The sequence below is a fragment of the Rhinolophus ferrumequinum genome, chromosome 21 (genome assembly GCF_004115265.2).
Source record: "Rhinolophus ferrumequinum isolate MPI-CBG mRhiFer1 chromosome 21, mRhiFer1_v1.p, whole genome shotgun sequence".
In the NCBI taxonomy this organism is placed as follows: Eukaryota; Metazoa; Chordata; class Mammalia; order Chiroptera; family Rhinolophidae; genus Rhinolophus; species Rhinolophus ferrumequinum.
In genome coordinates, this window is record NC_046304.1 from 957,656 (window position 1) to 972,694 (window position 15,039).

General features: G+C 55.2%; 1 protein-coding gene across 7 annotated transcripts in view; it reads left to right on the top strand.

The window, feature by feature from the left end:
• Window positions 1–3,210, top strand: part of TOM1L2 (target of myb1 like 2 membrane trafficking protein) — a 105,925-nt gene extending 102,715 nt beyond the window's left edge. For 4 of the 7 annotated variants that reach the window (XM_033090089.1, XM_033090091.1, XM_033090093.1 and 1 more), the window contains 2 exons: window positions 1,049–1,085; window positions 2,088–3,210. In XM_033090089.1, coding sequence (XP_032945980.1) covers window positions 1,049–1,085; window positions 2,088–2,236 — 186 coding nt within the window. In that variant the 3' untranslated portion in view covers window positions 2,237–3,210. The remainder of the gene's footprint in view (window positions 1–1,048; window positions 1,086–2,087) is intronic. The other 3 variants (XM_033090092.1, XM_033090095.1, XR_004421292.1) reach the window with 2 other exon arrangements.
• Window positions 3,211–15,039: the final 11,829 nt, after the last annotated feature.

The following is a 15,039-nucleotide window of genomic DNA, read 5'->3' on the forward strand; positions in this document are numbered from 1 at the left end:
GGGCCTCCCACTGCTCCCGACCACCTCTCTGGAAGGCCAGGCTTTCCAAAGACACCCATTGCCACCCAGGTGCCATGCCACAGGAGGAAGAAAATGCCCCATTATATATTTCCCAAGGGAATGCCTGGAAAAGAAACAGCTCCTCTCGCAGAAGCAAAGCAGGGAGGGCCACGGCGGGGACCCCAAGGTCCAGAAAGGGGGAGGGACGTGCCTGACAAGGCTGCGCAGCAGGCTAGTGGCAGGGCCAAGAAGAAAGCCAGGTCTCCTGGCCCAGCCCAGGGCCTTATTGCCTGGCCACCCAGCTCTCTTCCCCATCACTGTGCAGTGAGTTCCCTGGTGACTACCATGCCCTCCAAACAAAATCAAGTCTGATCCACTCATGAAGCTCACAGAGCCCCACGGCTCCTCAGCACCCACAGCAGCTGATGGAATCTGGGCCACAGGAGGAGGCTGGCGCAGCTCCCAGGAGGCTGTGGGGTGTGGCTCCCAGCCAAGCGGACAGTGCTCCGCTGCCCAGCCCTGCCTGGTGTCGGGCCCTGCGCACTGGGCTTCGCGGCTCTGGCCCTCCCAGGCCCCGTGTGGCTCCAGGCCGTTGACATGGGCAGTGACTTCCCAGGACCCTGCGGCTGGCTGCAAGGGGCTGCTGAGGAGAGGAAGGCCTGAAGGGGCGCTGGGCACGCCCCAGGCCCAGCCTCCTCACGGCCCCCTCTGGAGGAGACGAGGGGCAGAGGCCTGCCACAGCCCTGCCCTGCAGCTCAGCCCAGACAGCCAGCCTGCACCTTTTGTGGCATTTTTCTTTTGGGCCCTTCTGGAGGATCAAAACCTAGAACCAACTTGAGTGGTTTCTGTTTTTGCTTTTTAAAAACAAACTTTCTGTTTCTCTAATAAGGCAAACAGTGCCTTGCTGTTACAGAACTCTGGGCACGGGAAGTACAAAGTTGGAAGTTTTGCTTGGACTCCTGTGGGCAGTGCACCCTGGGGTGGCTGCTGGTGGGGAGAGTTGGCAGGGCTGGCGGGGGCCTAATGCTGTTCTCTGCTCCTCCCACAGAAGGGCGATGACCTGGAGGAGGGCGTCACAAGTGAAGGTGAGGCTTTACAGCCCTGCCCCTCCAGTGGCCTCACGTGCCCCAGCCCTCTGCCAGAGCACTTTCTGGTACCTGGCTGAGCTGGGCATCCTGGACCAGGAGCTTCTTGGCTCTGTCCTTTCCAGGCCTCATGCTGATGAGGGAAGTGTCCTAGCTTGTGACGATTGGAAGGTCACAAAGCTAGTGAACAGTAGGTACAGACTGCCATTCTAAGCCAACACGATCCCCAAACCTGCACCCCCAGCCAGTTCAGCCCGCCCCCAAATGTTCGGTCCAGCGGGGGAAAGACATGCCATGCACTCCACAGGGTACGCGGGGAGCCTCCCAGGCCTGGTGTCCCGTGACTTCACTTCTGGGGCACCAGCTCTATGGGTCATGTGGGGAAGTCCCAACCAGGGTCCCCTATCTCCCCTCCTTCTCTCATCCCCCTTCCCTGCCCATCTTGCCTCCCCAGCAGCCCACAGGCCTTTCCTCTGCTCTGCCTCCTCCCTCAGCCAGACCTTCTGGTCAGACCCCCTACCCCCCGCAGGCACAGACCCTTGCTTGGTGGGGAGGCGGGGGGAGGGGGAATGTTCCTTGCCAAGTTTAAGTAGGACTCACCCCTCCAGCTGTCCCTGCCCTGCCTCTCATGCTGATCAGGAGAATGGAAAAGCTCCAAGTTGGGGGGAGGCAGGAATTTAACTGCCCACCCCCGTCCTGCTGCTAGCCGGGCTTCCTGCTTGTCCTGGAGGTGGCAGAGGAGGAAATTGAGGCTAGGTCCCCAGGCAGCAGAGCACCCAGAAGCACCTCTGTCTCTGGCTGGCTGCTCCCCTGCCACTCACTGCTCCCCCCTTGGCAGGTGTCCCAGGCCAGTGTGGCAATGGTGGGGTCTCGTGCTGGGGTGACCCTGTGGGCACAAGCGAGTGGGACTCTGTGGAAAGCAGGTAGGATGCGGCTGTTTGAGCCTCAGTGTGGGCCTGGCCCTCCCCCAATCCTGGCCCTGGCCTTGGTTTTGTATTGCAGAGTTCGATAAATTCCTTGAAGAAAGAGCCAAAGCTGCTGAAATGGTTCCCAACCTCCCTTCGCCCCCAGTGGAGTCCCCAGCCCCGGCCTCAAACCCCTCCGGCCGGAAGAAGCCAGAGCGTTCAGAGGATGCCCTCTTCGCCCTGTGAGCTGTTCTGTGGTGTGGCTCCCCAGATAGCAGGTCACCTCTCATCCCTGTCCACACTGGGCACTGGCCACTCCTCCCATCCCTGGCCCCCATTGGTCCTGCGTTGTCGTCTCCATGGAAACACCCCTGTGTTTGCTCCCAGGCCTCCCACTAGTCAGGACCTACTTTAGCCACCTTCTCTCTGGGCGGTGGGACAGCGGCACTGTAGCCAGAGGCACCTCCCCCATCCCCGCCCCTCCTGCCCACAGGCTCCCTCTGCCCATGTTTCCTCCCAGGAAGAGAGTGGGCAGCAGAGCCCAGCCTCAAGCAAGGCAGTCCACTCGGGACTGTTTCCTGAGCAGACACTTGGACTGTCTCTCCTGTCACCTGCCCACAGAGAAGGGGGTCAGGTCCCAGCCCCTTCTCCATGTGCCCCTGCCCCCTGCCTGGCTCAGCAGTCTCCTTGATCTGGCCTGCCCTCCCATGCCTCTCTGATCCAGAAAAGGGCTTGTCTGCACCTGCAGCTTGGTCTCCCTCCTGGACTGCTGCTCCCTGATGTGTGTCACCTTGTGGCACTTGGCATGCTCAGCACTTTAGATGGCTCTGTGGGAAGCCCATGTGTGGGGTCTCATCTTCTTGCACCTCTTTCCATCACTCAGCAGCCACGCGAGACTGAGTGGCCCCTCATGGACTCACAGGCTCCTGGCATGGGAAGAGCGAGGGGCAGCGGGAGGGCCGCGTAGCCAATGGACAGTGGCCACATGGCACAGCGGTTTAGCTCCTGCAGAGAGAACGCTATAAAGCAGACTGCCCCCGTGCACACGACGCGTTCCCCACACACAGTGGGCCCAGTCTGTGGAGGGGCCTGCAGTGGGAGGGATTGCTCTGGCTTGCTCGGGCAGGCTTTGTGGGTTTGTGAGCATGTCCTGTGGCAGCCTCTGTGCCTCTACCGCCAGGGCCCGGCAGCAGACGGCTTTGCACTACACTTAGAGGTCCCAGTGATACTAAGGACCCTGCACTGTTCCTGGCCTGGGCCTCAGCCTCCTCCAGAGGCTTTTCTGACAGGCCACCGATTTGCACCTTCTCTGCAAGCCAGCCTAGAAGGGAACAGAGCTGGAGCCTCTCATCTAGGAGCTGGCCACACTGCTCCCGGCCTGCGTCCTCACTGGTGTGTCTCCTGGCTATGGGGAAGGTGCCCATGGCTCGGCCCCAGCGGGGTCCAGCCTAGACCACCCTGTGCTGCTGTTGCCCAGAAGAGAAAATGCCGCACAGCTGCTTCGCACTGGCCGTGATCTCGGGCCTGTGTCGTGTTCCAGCACCCACTGCGCAGGTGTCGGGCAAAACTTGGCCAGGCCACGGTGTTCCTGACCCATGGTGCGGCCAGCCCTTCCCACCTGGCAGCCCCGGCAGCGAGAAGAAGCTGGGCTTGCTGCAGGTGGGAACTAGCGCCGCCCGCAGACTGTAGGAGAGCACAGAGGAGCAGCTGGGGTGTGCTGAGCATCACCAGGGGCCGCGGCCCTTCTGGCGTCCCCAGGGCCCCTACCCCGTGTGGCGCCGCTGCAGCTTCCTCCAGAGAGTAGGCCTGGGCTCTGGCTGGGGGCTCGTCTGTCAGGACCAGCTGGAGATGCCCCTGCAGTTCCTTAGAGGACACCCAACAAGCCCTTCCTCAGAGCTCAGCCAGCTGCTCCCAGCCCCGCCACCTCTGGCAACACGTGCACACCTCGCTGTCCCCCACCCCCTCCCCCGCCCTCGGCCTGCCACACCTCTCTCCACACTTCCTGAGGGCACAGCCCTTGCGGCCAGCTCGAATGTCAAGATGGCTGAAGTCAGCTGGCTTACACGAGCTGCGGCGAAGGTGGCTGGGATGGCCCCGTGGTACCCAGCGACCCCGACTCGTATCCCCTGCTCTTTGGCACAGTCTGAAGGGATTGTCTCTGAGGGCCAGGGGCACGCCCTTGCCAGTTTGCCAGCCTGTGGCGGCCAGTCCTGCGGGAGCAGCAGCACCGCAGCAGCCATCCAGCATCCTCTGAGGGCAGAGCCAGCCCCGCTCTTTTGTGGAACAGAAAGTGTCCACAAGACGAAGCCTGAGGGGACTGAGGGGAGAGGAGGCCCCTGGCGGTGAGTGAAGCTGAGGCATGTGCCGGCCTGGGGAGACCCCAGCGAAGCTGCTCTTCATACCCATGGTCCAGCGCGGCACCCCCGCTCCCGCTGGGCAGCAGGTGGTGGTGAAGTCCTGCGGGCTGGCAGGCAGGCTTTGGCCCACGCAGAGAAGTGTCGCCTGCCTCCCCAGCCTGGAGCCACCCCTCCTGCTCTCATAGCACCTGAGGCAGCCTGCCCCTACCTGGAGGCTGAGGTGACACTTGCTTGAGGCCTGCGCAGGAAGCAAGCACAGGCCCAGATGTCCTTGAGGGCTGCTGCTGAGCCCTTCCTGTCCTGAGGCCGCAGGCACCCTGGGCCACAGCCCTGGCTCCCACAGGCCGCCTGCTTAGTACAGGGAGCAGAGCCATGGCAGGAGAGCCGGCGATCCTACCCCAGGAGAGAGAGACCCTCGCGAGCCACCTCCTCTCCACAAGTGTTAGAAATCACTGATACAGTATGGACTTAATTACACTAAATTATTGCTGGGATTCCTTATAAGTACTAATTATACCTGATTATAGGTTAAAATATTTATTTTGTCAAAATATTTTCTTGAGGATGTGTTTAACCTTTCCTGTGTTCATTGTGTGCTGAGATGTGCAAGCTAACCATTTCCTCCTGCCTACCTTTCTGGCACTGGGCAGCCGTGATGGCACTGGTGGGCTTTGGGCCACCCTGCCCCAGAGCAGTCCCTGCCCGGACCCCCAAGCACCAAGCAGACATGACCACCGGCGTGGCGTTATCAGCATGCATGGGACAAGGGGTTTCAGAGCCCAAAGGGCTTGCTGCGGCCGGCCGGGGCGGAGGGAAAGGTGACTACTGGTCCTCTGTCATCTGTCCTCCTGTCTGTCTGTCAGCCTCCTCAGTGTGAGTGACATGCCATCCGTCCTGGACCAAGCCTTGGCTCACTGCCCTTCCCTCCCCCAGGGGTCCAGAGCAAGGGGGCCCGGAAGGTGTGGGGCCTGTGCTGGACGGGCTCAGGAAGGCCCAGGAGCAGCAGACACCGACTCCCCCCCCCCCCCCCCCCCCCGCCTCCCGCGTGGGGCGGGGGGGGGGGGTTGGGGGCAGGCGCTGCTCTGCCGCTCACACCCTTGCCCCTCCTCTTCCATCCTGCCACCACACCTCACTTCGCCTCCGCACGCACATGTGTTCTCAGTCTGGCCCAGCCTTCTGGATGGTTCCAGGGAGCTGTGGGCCAGCTAGGGAAAAGCACCGTGGAGGAGTGCTGTGCTCTCAGCCGGCACACCGTGAGCTTCTCTGCTGTCTCCCGCTAGGACTCTGGGCTCCTCCACCCGGCCCACCACATGGGGAACAGCAGGCTTCACCACCTGTGGATAAGTGTGTGCACCCCGAAGACGCCCCTGTGGTGCCCGCCGCTCCCAGTGCCCGTCTCCAGCCCCTCCTGTCCATGGGGGTCCGAGCTGGTCTTCCCCTGCTGCCCACTCCCCCACAGCTCTCAACTCCGGAGTCACACTGCTTCTCTAAGAAACCTTCAGGCTCTCCTGGAGAAAGGGGGATGGATATTTATTTCCTAAAGTTTGCAATTCATTTGTGAGGGTTCTCAGGATTGTTGGGGGCTATTGAGAAAAAGAATGTGTTGAGTTTGTTGTCCAGTTGTCCCAGAAGTCTGGTGTTCTGTCACTGTCATGCGCTTCTGCAGGCGGAGCCAGTTCTGGAGGGTGGGTCAGAGTGCCAGCAGAGCGTCCGTCCACCCCACTGGCTCTCCTTCCAGACAGCGTGTGTCTAGTTTGTGTTCTTGCATGTAAAATACCCAACAATAAAGAAACAAACAGACCGTTCCTTTGTGATCTCTGTGGAGTCGGCCGTGACTGTGGAAGGGCTCACCGCCTGTTTTCTTTAAGCAGGGGCTGCCTCGGTGCCCTGCTGCTCGGAGCAGCCTGGGAAGCCCACCCCATGGCCTTCCCCCATGCCCAGCTTCCAGAGGAGTCTAGGCTGGAGGAAAATCCCTGAGCCTGGGGCACAGCCCAGTTTTGGGGCACTGGTTGTAGCAACTGTAAACCCGCCACGGCCTGCCTGAGCTGTAGAACCAGGGGCCGTTGTTCTTCCTGTGTCTCATCAGGGGTCCCAGGGGTGCAGGGGAGGCACTCCCCCACCCGGAGCATCTGAGGCCTCGAGCAGGCAGCCCTGCGCCACCCCCTTAGCACCACATGAGCTGGGCTCCCCATATTTGGCTAGACCTTCAAATTGTTTAGAGTTTGTGCTAGGGACTGAATTTGAGCGCTGCTGCTCCAAGCAGTCCCCCCTTTTTTAGTAACAGCTTTATTGAGACATAATCCCCATAGCATTAAGTAACCCATCTGAAGCATACAATTATTAGTCTATTCACAGAGTTGTGCAACCATCACCACAATCAATTTTAGAGTATTTTCATCACCCCCAAAAGACACCGCTACTCTTTAGCGCTCACTCCCACCCCCTATCCCCCTCTCCTTTTAAAAAGGCTTCCCTCCTCCTGTCCTGGGAGCTGGGCCCTTGCCGCCAGGCGGTGCTTCTCTGGGAAGCGGGCCTCTCAGGGAGGCGGGGAGCCCTTTAATCCTTCACTTCCAGGGTTCGAGGACGGACCTCAAGTGGGGTAGACTCATCGAGCCCCCAGATGACTGAGTGCAGAGGCATCTGCCCAACCTCTTGTGTGCAGGTGACGAGACGAGATCTGGAAAGAGTGGCGCGCTTGCTGGAGGTCGCCTTGGGCTCAGCAGCAGAACCAGCACTCGAGTCCAGACCTCAGGCCTCCCAAGCCAGGCCATGGAGAGGTGTGCAGGAAAAACCATTTCTGTGACCAGCAGGTGAAGGCCGCCCCTCCCACCCTGAACACCAGCCCTCCCGGGAGGGTAAGGGGGAGCGGTGGGAGGTGGGCATGGCCTTGGAGCTGCACGGGGACAGACATCAGCCCAGGCCACAAGCGGCAGCGCCCAGCTCCCTTCAGCCAGTTGCCTCCCTGGGCTTAGGGAACTCTGTAGAGACCCTGCCTGTTTCCAGCCAGTCAGAGTGAGATGGAGCCCCCACACCAGGGAGAACATGGGAGCGGGCCTCTGAAGGGTGGAAGGCCGGCAATCTCCAGTCCCTGTGAATAGGAGCTGTGCCCCCAGCCCTACGGGAGGCACTGGGGCACCAGAAGAAGCCTGAGCTGTGTCCCTGTCCGTGGAGAGTGGGCTAGCTGTGAGACACCACCGTGGACTTGCCAGGACACCCAGTCTACTTGTGCTTTCAGCCCAGGTTCCTGAGAGCCTGCTGTGTGTCACGCTGGTGCTACAGGAAAGGGGCTGCTCGGTCCTGCCCTGGGGGAGTTCGCAGCCTGATTCAGTTCCCAGAATCGAGGGCACTGTGCAGCCGGGAAGCACTGGAGCCTCCTTCTGGGGCCTGTAGGGCAGGGAGGCCCTGGGGAAGCAGCCACGCTGTTGCTGTTTCAGTAGGCAGGCCAGCCATGGGGAAGGGAAAGGGAAGTCAGCAGGGTGGGGAGTCGGGACCCCTGGCGGACACTGGCCAAGATGCATCTCCCCATACAGTAACCGCTGTTCCTTATAAGGAGGGGTTCTATGGAGAAAGAAGGTTGGGAAATGCTGGAGTAAAGTTCAGCAGTGTCAGGACCTCTTTGTCCAAGATAAGAGTAGTCTGTGGTCCAAATTCCTCATTTAGAGATGGCATATTGGAACTTTCTTGGTTGTGGCAGAAATGTTTGATTTAATCAGAAAGAGGGATTTATTAGCTTATGTAATGGAAAAGTTCAGCTTCAGGTACAGCTCGATGCAGGTGCTTACAGGTTTGGTCAGGAACCTGCCTCTCTCCATGTCGTGGCTCTGCTTCCTCTGCGTTTCCTCTTCCCCAGTTGACTGAAGGCTGCCTGCAGCTCCAGCCTGACCTTATGCTAGCAGACAGAGGGTGCCTCTTTCCCAGCAGTTTCAGCAGCACAAGTCCCAGAACCCACCCTGCAACACCAGACTGTTAGGAGAGGGAAGATGAAATATGGGGAGGCACAAACAATAGGCGGTCACTGCAGTGCGATGGAGAGGACTGGACATGGGCGTGGCACACATCCAGGCACAGACTTGGACAGAGACACATTTCTGGACTCCTCCTTCAGTGCTCCCTCCTCAGCCCTTGGCTGTTTCTCTTCACTGGAGTCCTCAGAAGCGCTGCTTTCCCGCTATAGTTTCCTTCCCCAGAGATCTGGGAGGGGCAGTGTGGGAACACTGTGGGTCCTATCATGGCTCATGGCCCCCCTGCCTGCTAGACCCCCACCAAACACCAGAGGAGGACAGAGTTTAAGAAAAGGGTCTCTTTTGGGTCTTGAGGTGCTGGGGGTGGGCAGAACCAGAGGCCTTGCATAGGCATGAATCACCAAGAAATTCCAAGTTATTTCAGACGAGCCCCTGCCGGTTCTAGCTGGGTGGCCCTCAGAGGGGTCTGGCCCAGGGCTTCCAAGCCCAGCCCTCAGCATCCCAGGGAGTCAGCATCCCGGGCCCTCAGCATCCAGGGAATCAGCATCCCAGGGAGTCAGCATCCCAGGCCCTCAGCATCCCTGGCCCTCAGCATCCCAGGGAGTCAGTATCCCAGGCCCTCAGCATCTCCGGCCCTCAGCATCCCAGGCCCTCAGCATCCCAGGCCCTCAGCATCCCAGGGAGTCAGTGGGACGTTTCTGGAAACTAAGTGGACTCCTCTGTCTGGCACCATACTCTCTCCACCCGCATGCCGACTCTAAAAGCACTCTACCCGGGGCTGAATGCTTACTGTAGGTCCCTGAGCAACTCACTGCCCCTCTCTGGTCTTTACTCGCCTGCTGTAAAGAAAGGGTGGTCAATTCAGCGCCTGCTTAGCTACTGCAGCAATGAAGTATATATAAATGGGGACGGGGGCTCCAGGAGTGGAGCCTCCTAAGCAATGCCAGGGTGGCCGAGCCCAGCCTTCTAGCCCCTCCAGTCTGTTTGGGCTTGGTTCAGCACCAGTGGCCTTGGCAGAGGCCCTGCCTGTGCTGGACATCTGCCCCAAATGGCTCGGAACCCACAGAAGATGACTTTCAATCACTAAGACACTTGGGGACACCTGGGGAAGGAATGTGACCCCCTATATCTCACAATTGGCAAAACCAAGGTCTGGCAGGAGGGGCCGGGCTTTTTGAGCACAGTCCAGAGAGCTGGGGACCGCGGGGGCAGAGGGCGGGGCCGTCCCTGGTCAGCCCCGCCCAGGGGCTGGGACGCACACCTGGCGGCAATCCCAGCCAGGTGTCTAGCCGGAAGGCCCGGCCGAAGGAGCAAGCCCAACTGGCCCCAGGGACCCGGACCCTGCCAGCTCGCACCGCGGCCCCGCCCGGCCCTCCCCCTCCCCCTCCCCCTCCCCCTCCCCCCAGTGGAACAGGCGCAAAGCATGTGACCCAAGGGCCCGGCTCCCGGGAGTTTCTTGCTGACGCCGCGTCACCCCACTTCGGGCCGGCCGCCCATTGGTTGCACCGCGGCCCGCGAAGGCAGGGCTTGTCTGGCTCGGCGCCCCAGCTTCCTTGGGTCTCCAGTCGCCGCCTTGCCTGAGCCTGCTGGGAGACCCGCCGTCCCAGCTCCTCAGGCTGCCCGACCCTCGCAGGGTCAGGTGCAACAGGCTGTGAGATCCTGGGCAAGTCGCTTCACTTCCGCCCGCCTTGATTTCTTCGTCTGTCAAATGGAAATGATAACAGCCCAGTCCTCCTACAACTGTTGGGAATACTAAGTGGGTTAAAACGGGTCAGCCCTCAATGAGTGTAGGCAGTGCAGATACAGCTGGCAGCAGCACTGTCCAGCGGGCGGGGACCCCCTGTCCCACCTAGGAACTCCAGGACAAATGGGCCACCACCACTCAGTGCCCTGGCACACATTTCTTATGTGAGCTCAGATCCCCTAGCCAAGAGGGGCTTGAGGGGCTTGTTTGGGGTCTCAGGATCTTTAAGGGGACAGAGCTGCCAAGAGAAATATGTTCCCCTGAAGAACTGCAGCTCCCAGCCTTGGTGGCAAAGATGTAAACCCCTCGCCCCACAGCCCGCCCGCCCCCCATTCCATGCCACGTATGTAAAGAGGCTTCAGCCAGGCTTCAGTTTCAACTGGCATTTCGTGTCTGGGCTTCAGGTCGCCTGTTGACTTTGCCTTACCCTCTTTCCCCTAACTCCTGCAGTTAGGGTGTGAAAATGTATTGAACCATGCTCTTTACATATATGGCAAGCTCATTTAAAGAACAGTGAGGCAGGTCTGTGGCCAGTGTCCAGCACACCGTCATCGTAGGAAGGGTTGTTCTCATTTTACAGAGCCAATCCCTGAGACTCAGGTGGAGTAAGTGGTTCCGGGTCACACAGCAAGCAGGTGAAACACCAGACCAGCTTCCGGACTCTGGAGAAAGTGGTCTTCAGGCTTACTCAGCAACCCCTCCTCTCCCTGGGAAGGGCTGTTAGAATTTTCAGGAAGTCACCAGATTCCCAAGGCCACCTGGAGGGGCCAGGTCCTAGGTGGATCCCTGAGCAGGGCCACTTGGGCAGGAGGGGGAGATGTGGTTTGGAGACCCCCATGGCTCCTGGCCACCCTTGTTCTGGGTAGTTTTCCATAGCAGCCACTTCCAGGAGAGGAACAAAGAGAGCTCCACATCCAGGCCGAACCCTGGGGACTTGGGCCTCCAAGGCCTCTCTTGGCCCAGACACCCCCTTCTGAAGTATGCCACTAATTTTACTCCCTCAGAGGATGTGGCCGCACAGGCTATATCTGGAATCTGAGCAAGGGAATGTTCAGGATGACATGAGTCACAGGCCAGGGCCTAGGAGAGATGGGAGGTCCAGAGCTCTGAGAAGTCTCCTTGGCTGCTCTCTACCAGGGGGCCTTTCTCGGCTTGCACACTTCCAGGGACAGAGAGCTCACTGTATTCACATTTTCAGACACCTGAATGTTAGCTCTGGTTTATGTCACTACACCTCATTGGGACCCTTGCCCTGCCATCTAGCTCTGTCCCCAATTCAGAGCCCAGGGTTCAGTCCCAGCCCTCTCCCCAGCCTGTCAGATACAGAGCCACCTCCTTCTCATGTTCCCTGTGGATGGAAAAGTGGCCGCCTATTAAACCTGACAAGCTCAGGAGACTGAAAATAACCACATAAGATGGCGTGAGCATAAATCACCCCAGTTCTCTGGATTGGTGGAATGTACAAATGGTAAATGAAAACTCAACTAGGTAAATTTTCAGAAGCTTTTAATTCTCCTTGGCCAAAAAGCTCTCCTTATAGTGCTTCTCTACCTGAGATGTACTTTTGGTAAACACAGGCTTTCTCCTCATTATTCATTGTTCACCATATGTGAAGGGACATATGAAACAAACTTACTAGAAGGAGGCATGCTGCATTATTATAATTTTAAAGAAATTAATAAATTAGTAACTGAATCACTTCAGTGTGCTCCCGGGAGACGAAGACAAAAGACCACTACTCACAGCCAGGAAATTTTGTCCATTGGACAAAACGTCAATTAATACTCTCCAACCTTGTCAGAAGGGACCTACCAGTGGGCATCAAAGACCCCAAGGATGAAAAGCCACCGACATCAGGGGTAGACAGCTACCCCAAGATATCGAGAAGGCCTCTATATTTACATAATTGATGTGGAATTTAAAATAACCATGTGTTTGATTGTCTTTACCTGTCTGCTAATAATATCAGTAATAATGATAATTATAGTTGTTCTTTAGGCTTTTCTCAAACCCTGTACTTATACAGCCCAACTGTTAATAATTGCTAAGGGTATACAAGATAACTTCATTATCAATATTATATTTATGGTTTTGAAATTCAGAAGGAATGTTATTATAAAAGGAAGAAAAGGGATGTGTGTGTATTTTTGAGAGAGGTTAAAAGAAAGTAGTTTGTTTGTCCTAGTAAGTTGATTATATCTGAATGAGGAACAGGAGACAAACTGAGAAGGACGAGTGAAGTTGTATGTAGGAAGGTTAGTGGGAAAGAAATATTGAGAAAAGAATTTTATACATATAAATATTAGAACACAATTATGCTTACCCGTTAACTCAACAAAGACTATTAACTATATTAATAAAGATAGAAGCTGAAGTGGAGATATATATATATATATATATATATATATATATATACACACATATATATATACACATATAAATTGATATATATAAATATATATATAAATATCTATCTATCTATCTATCTATATATATAAATTGCTGTCCATAATGGCTGTTGAGGCACAGAAAATTTATTATGAAACTCTTACTGTCCTCCTGGCCTCTAGAAATTTTTAGGTAGTAATGGAAATTTACACCATTATGTTCTTACAGCCTTGGCTCCTATTAAACCTTAAAGTTACAGTTCCCAATTCTAATTAGCAGAAATCAGATTAATGAATGACACTTGAGTGCTTCCAATATAAACTAGATAGGCCGTATTAAATCAAAAAGGGGAATGGTTATGTGCCCAGTCTATGCGGAGTTCTGAATTCATCCAATCCTGGCCTATTGTATCCACCCCAACAAACAACAATATATGGTATTTGGGAAGAGGACTTTTTTATTGGGAAGGGTTGGAAAATCCTTCTTGTCATACTAATTTCTGTTGTAATGACACCAGGTTTACAGTGAATGCTATGGGACGATGGTGTAATACTAAAATCATAGGCAAATTAACTTTGCCTGAGGTTAACAAAACCCATGATAATATTGATACTGAAAATGCCATGTATTGGGAAATTGAACTTAATCCTCCCATGAAGTCATTTCTATGGAAACGAATTGGCCGAAAGAAAAATTAGAACTTCTAGATCATGAAATAATAGAGTTTTCATTCATCTAGCCAAACTTATCATAAGGTACGAATAGCAGTAGACGAGGGAGGAAAACATATTAGCTTAATATAAATTATGATAATGTATGTAAAGAGTTCTTTGGTTGGCTAGGATGTTTGCTCTCCTCAGTCTCATACTTGTCTAATATTAGACATTTTCTGCCCCTAACAGGTGTTACAAGTTTGGTGCTATTGCTGTTGGTCCTAGTTTTACATGCTATACTAGATGCAAAAAAACAACGTAAGACAGAGAAAAAAAAAAGCAACAAACTTGGATCAGGTGGCCAGACGGCTCAGTTGGTTAGAGTGCGAGCTCTGAACAACAGGGTTGCCGGTTTGATTCCCACATGGGCCAGTGAGCTGCACCCTCCACAATTAGATTGAAGAGAAAGAGCTGCCACTGAGCTGCCGGAGGGGCGGCCTGAGGGCTGGCCGGATGGCTCAGTTGGTTAGAGCACGAGCTCTCAACAACAAGGTTGCCGGTTCAATTCCCACATGGGATGGTGGGCTGTGACCCTGCAGCTAAGATTGAAAACAGCTACTGGACTTGGAGCTGAGCTGTGCCCTCCACAATTAGATTGAAGGACAACGACTTGGAGCTGATGGGCCCTGGAGAAACACACTGTTCCCCAATATTCCCCAATAAAATTTTAAAAAAAACACAACTCAGATCATGATAGCTCAAAGATTAGAAATGATCCAGGATATATTTAATTTAGACATATAGGATCTGACTGCCTCCCATTTGTTCACATTTTCTTTTAAATATAAATAAATAATTCGGCCTTGACTGCCATCTGAGGTTATGGTCTTGCCACACCCCCAATGGTCCAACGTTCAGCAGGACAAACGCTGACACTAAGATTCCTAGGAATGAGCCTTCCTAGCACAGTGGGACCACACTATCCAACCAAAAGGTTGGTCATCAATGCATCCTTCGGACTGATTTATGATCAAAAGGGGGAAGTGTGGATGGAAAAGGGGCCACATGTTAAATCTGACAAGCTCAGGAGACTGAAAATCACCACATATGATGGTGTGAGCATAAAAAATTTCGTAACTACTGGTAAGTGGGCCATGGCGGGAAGTCTCGTCTTTAGCTTCCTTCATAAAGTTCATCTGTGCCTTTAAGTGAGCCTGTCTATCGTCTTTTTGCACCTAAGAGGACATCCTTGGAATGTCAGTAATCCCTTTTTCGCGGAGCATTTTCTCAATCCATTGAGATTTTGCTTCCCGGCAATTGTCATCAGTTTGGCTCAGACAAACTCTTATAAACTTTCTCTTACGCTGGATGTTTTGCATTGACACCCTCCATCCGGGCTGCTCCCAGGGACAAGCACCAAGTTCGAAGTCAGCTAGCCCTGGGGCCCAACCCTGTTGCAGTCCCGGAGTAGCTGTGTGACTTTGGCCAGGTAGGTTGGCTCCTTAGAACTCTGGGTTTTCCTGTCCTTCTGGGTACTGAGGTCAGACTGGGTCCCCTGACCTCCAAGCCCATCTGCCATCCCCCACAACCAGATTTGGAAGGAAAGATTAAATTAGGACGGGAAATTCCAGCCTTTTCAAGGCTCCTCTTGGGCCACCCCCTCCTCCGGAGGCCAATCTGACCTGAGGAGACTGAGGAAGGGCAGGCTGGTCTCACAGCCCCCTGCGTGTCATCACTAACATCCCAGCCAACTTGTGGAAAGGCATCGTCAGGCTCCTGTTATTACCGAGGAAACTAAGGCAGAGTGGTGATGTAATCTAGCCTGAGGCCACATGGCAGGTTGTTAAGAGCTATAACTTGGACGGGTCGGTCTGGTTCTAAAAAGCCAAATCTAGGAAGTTTGTTGGGGCACTCCCCAAGTCCAGAGACTTCTGGGACGGGCCCA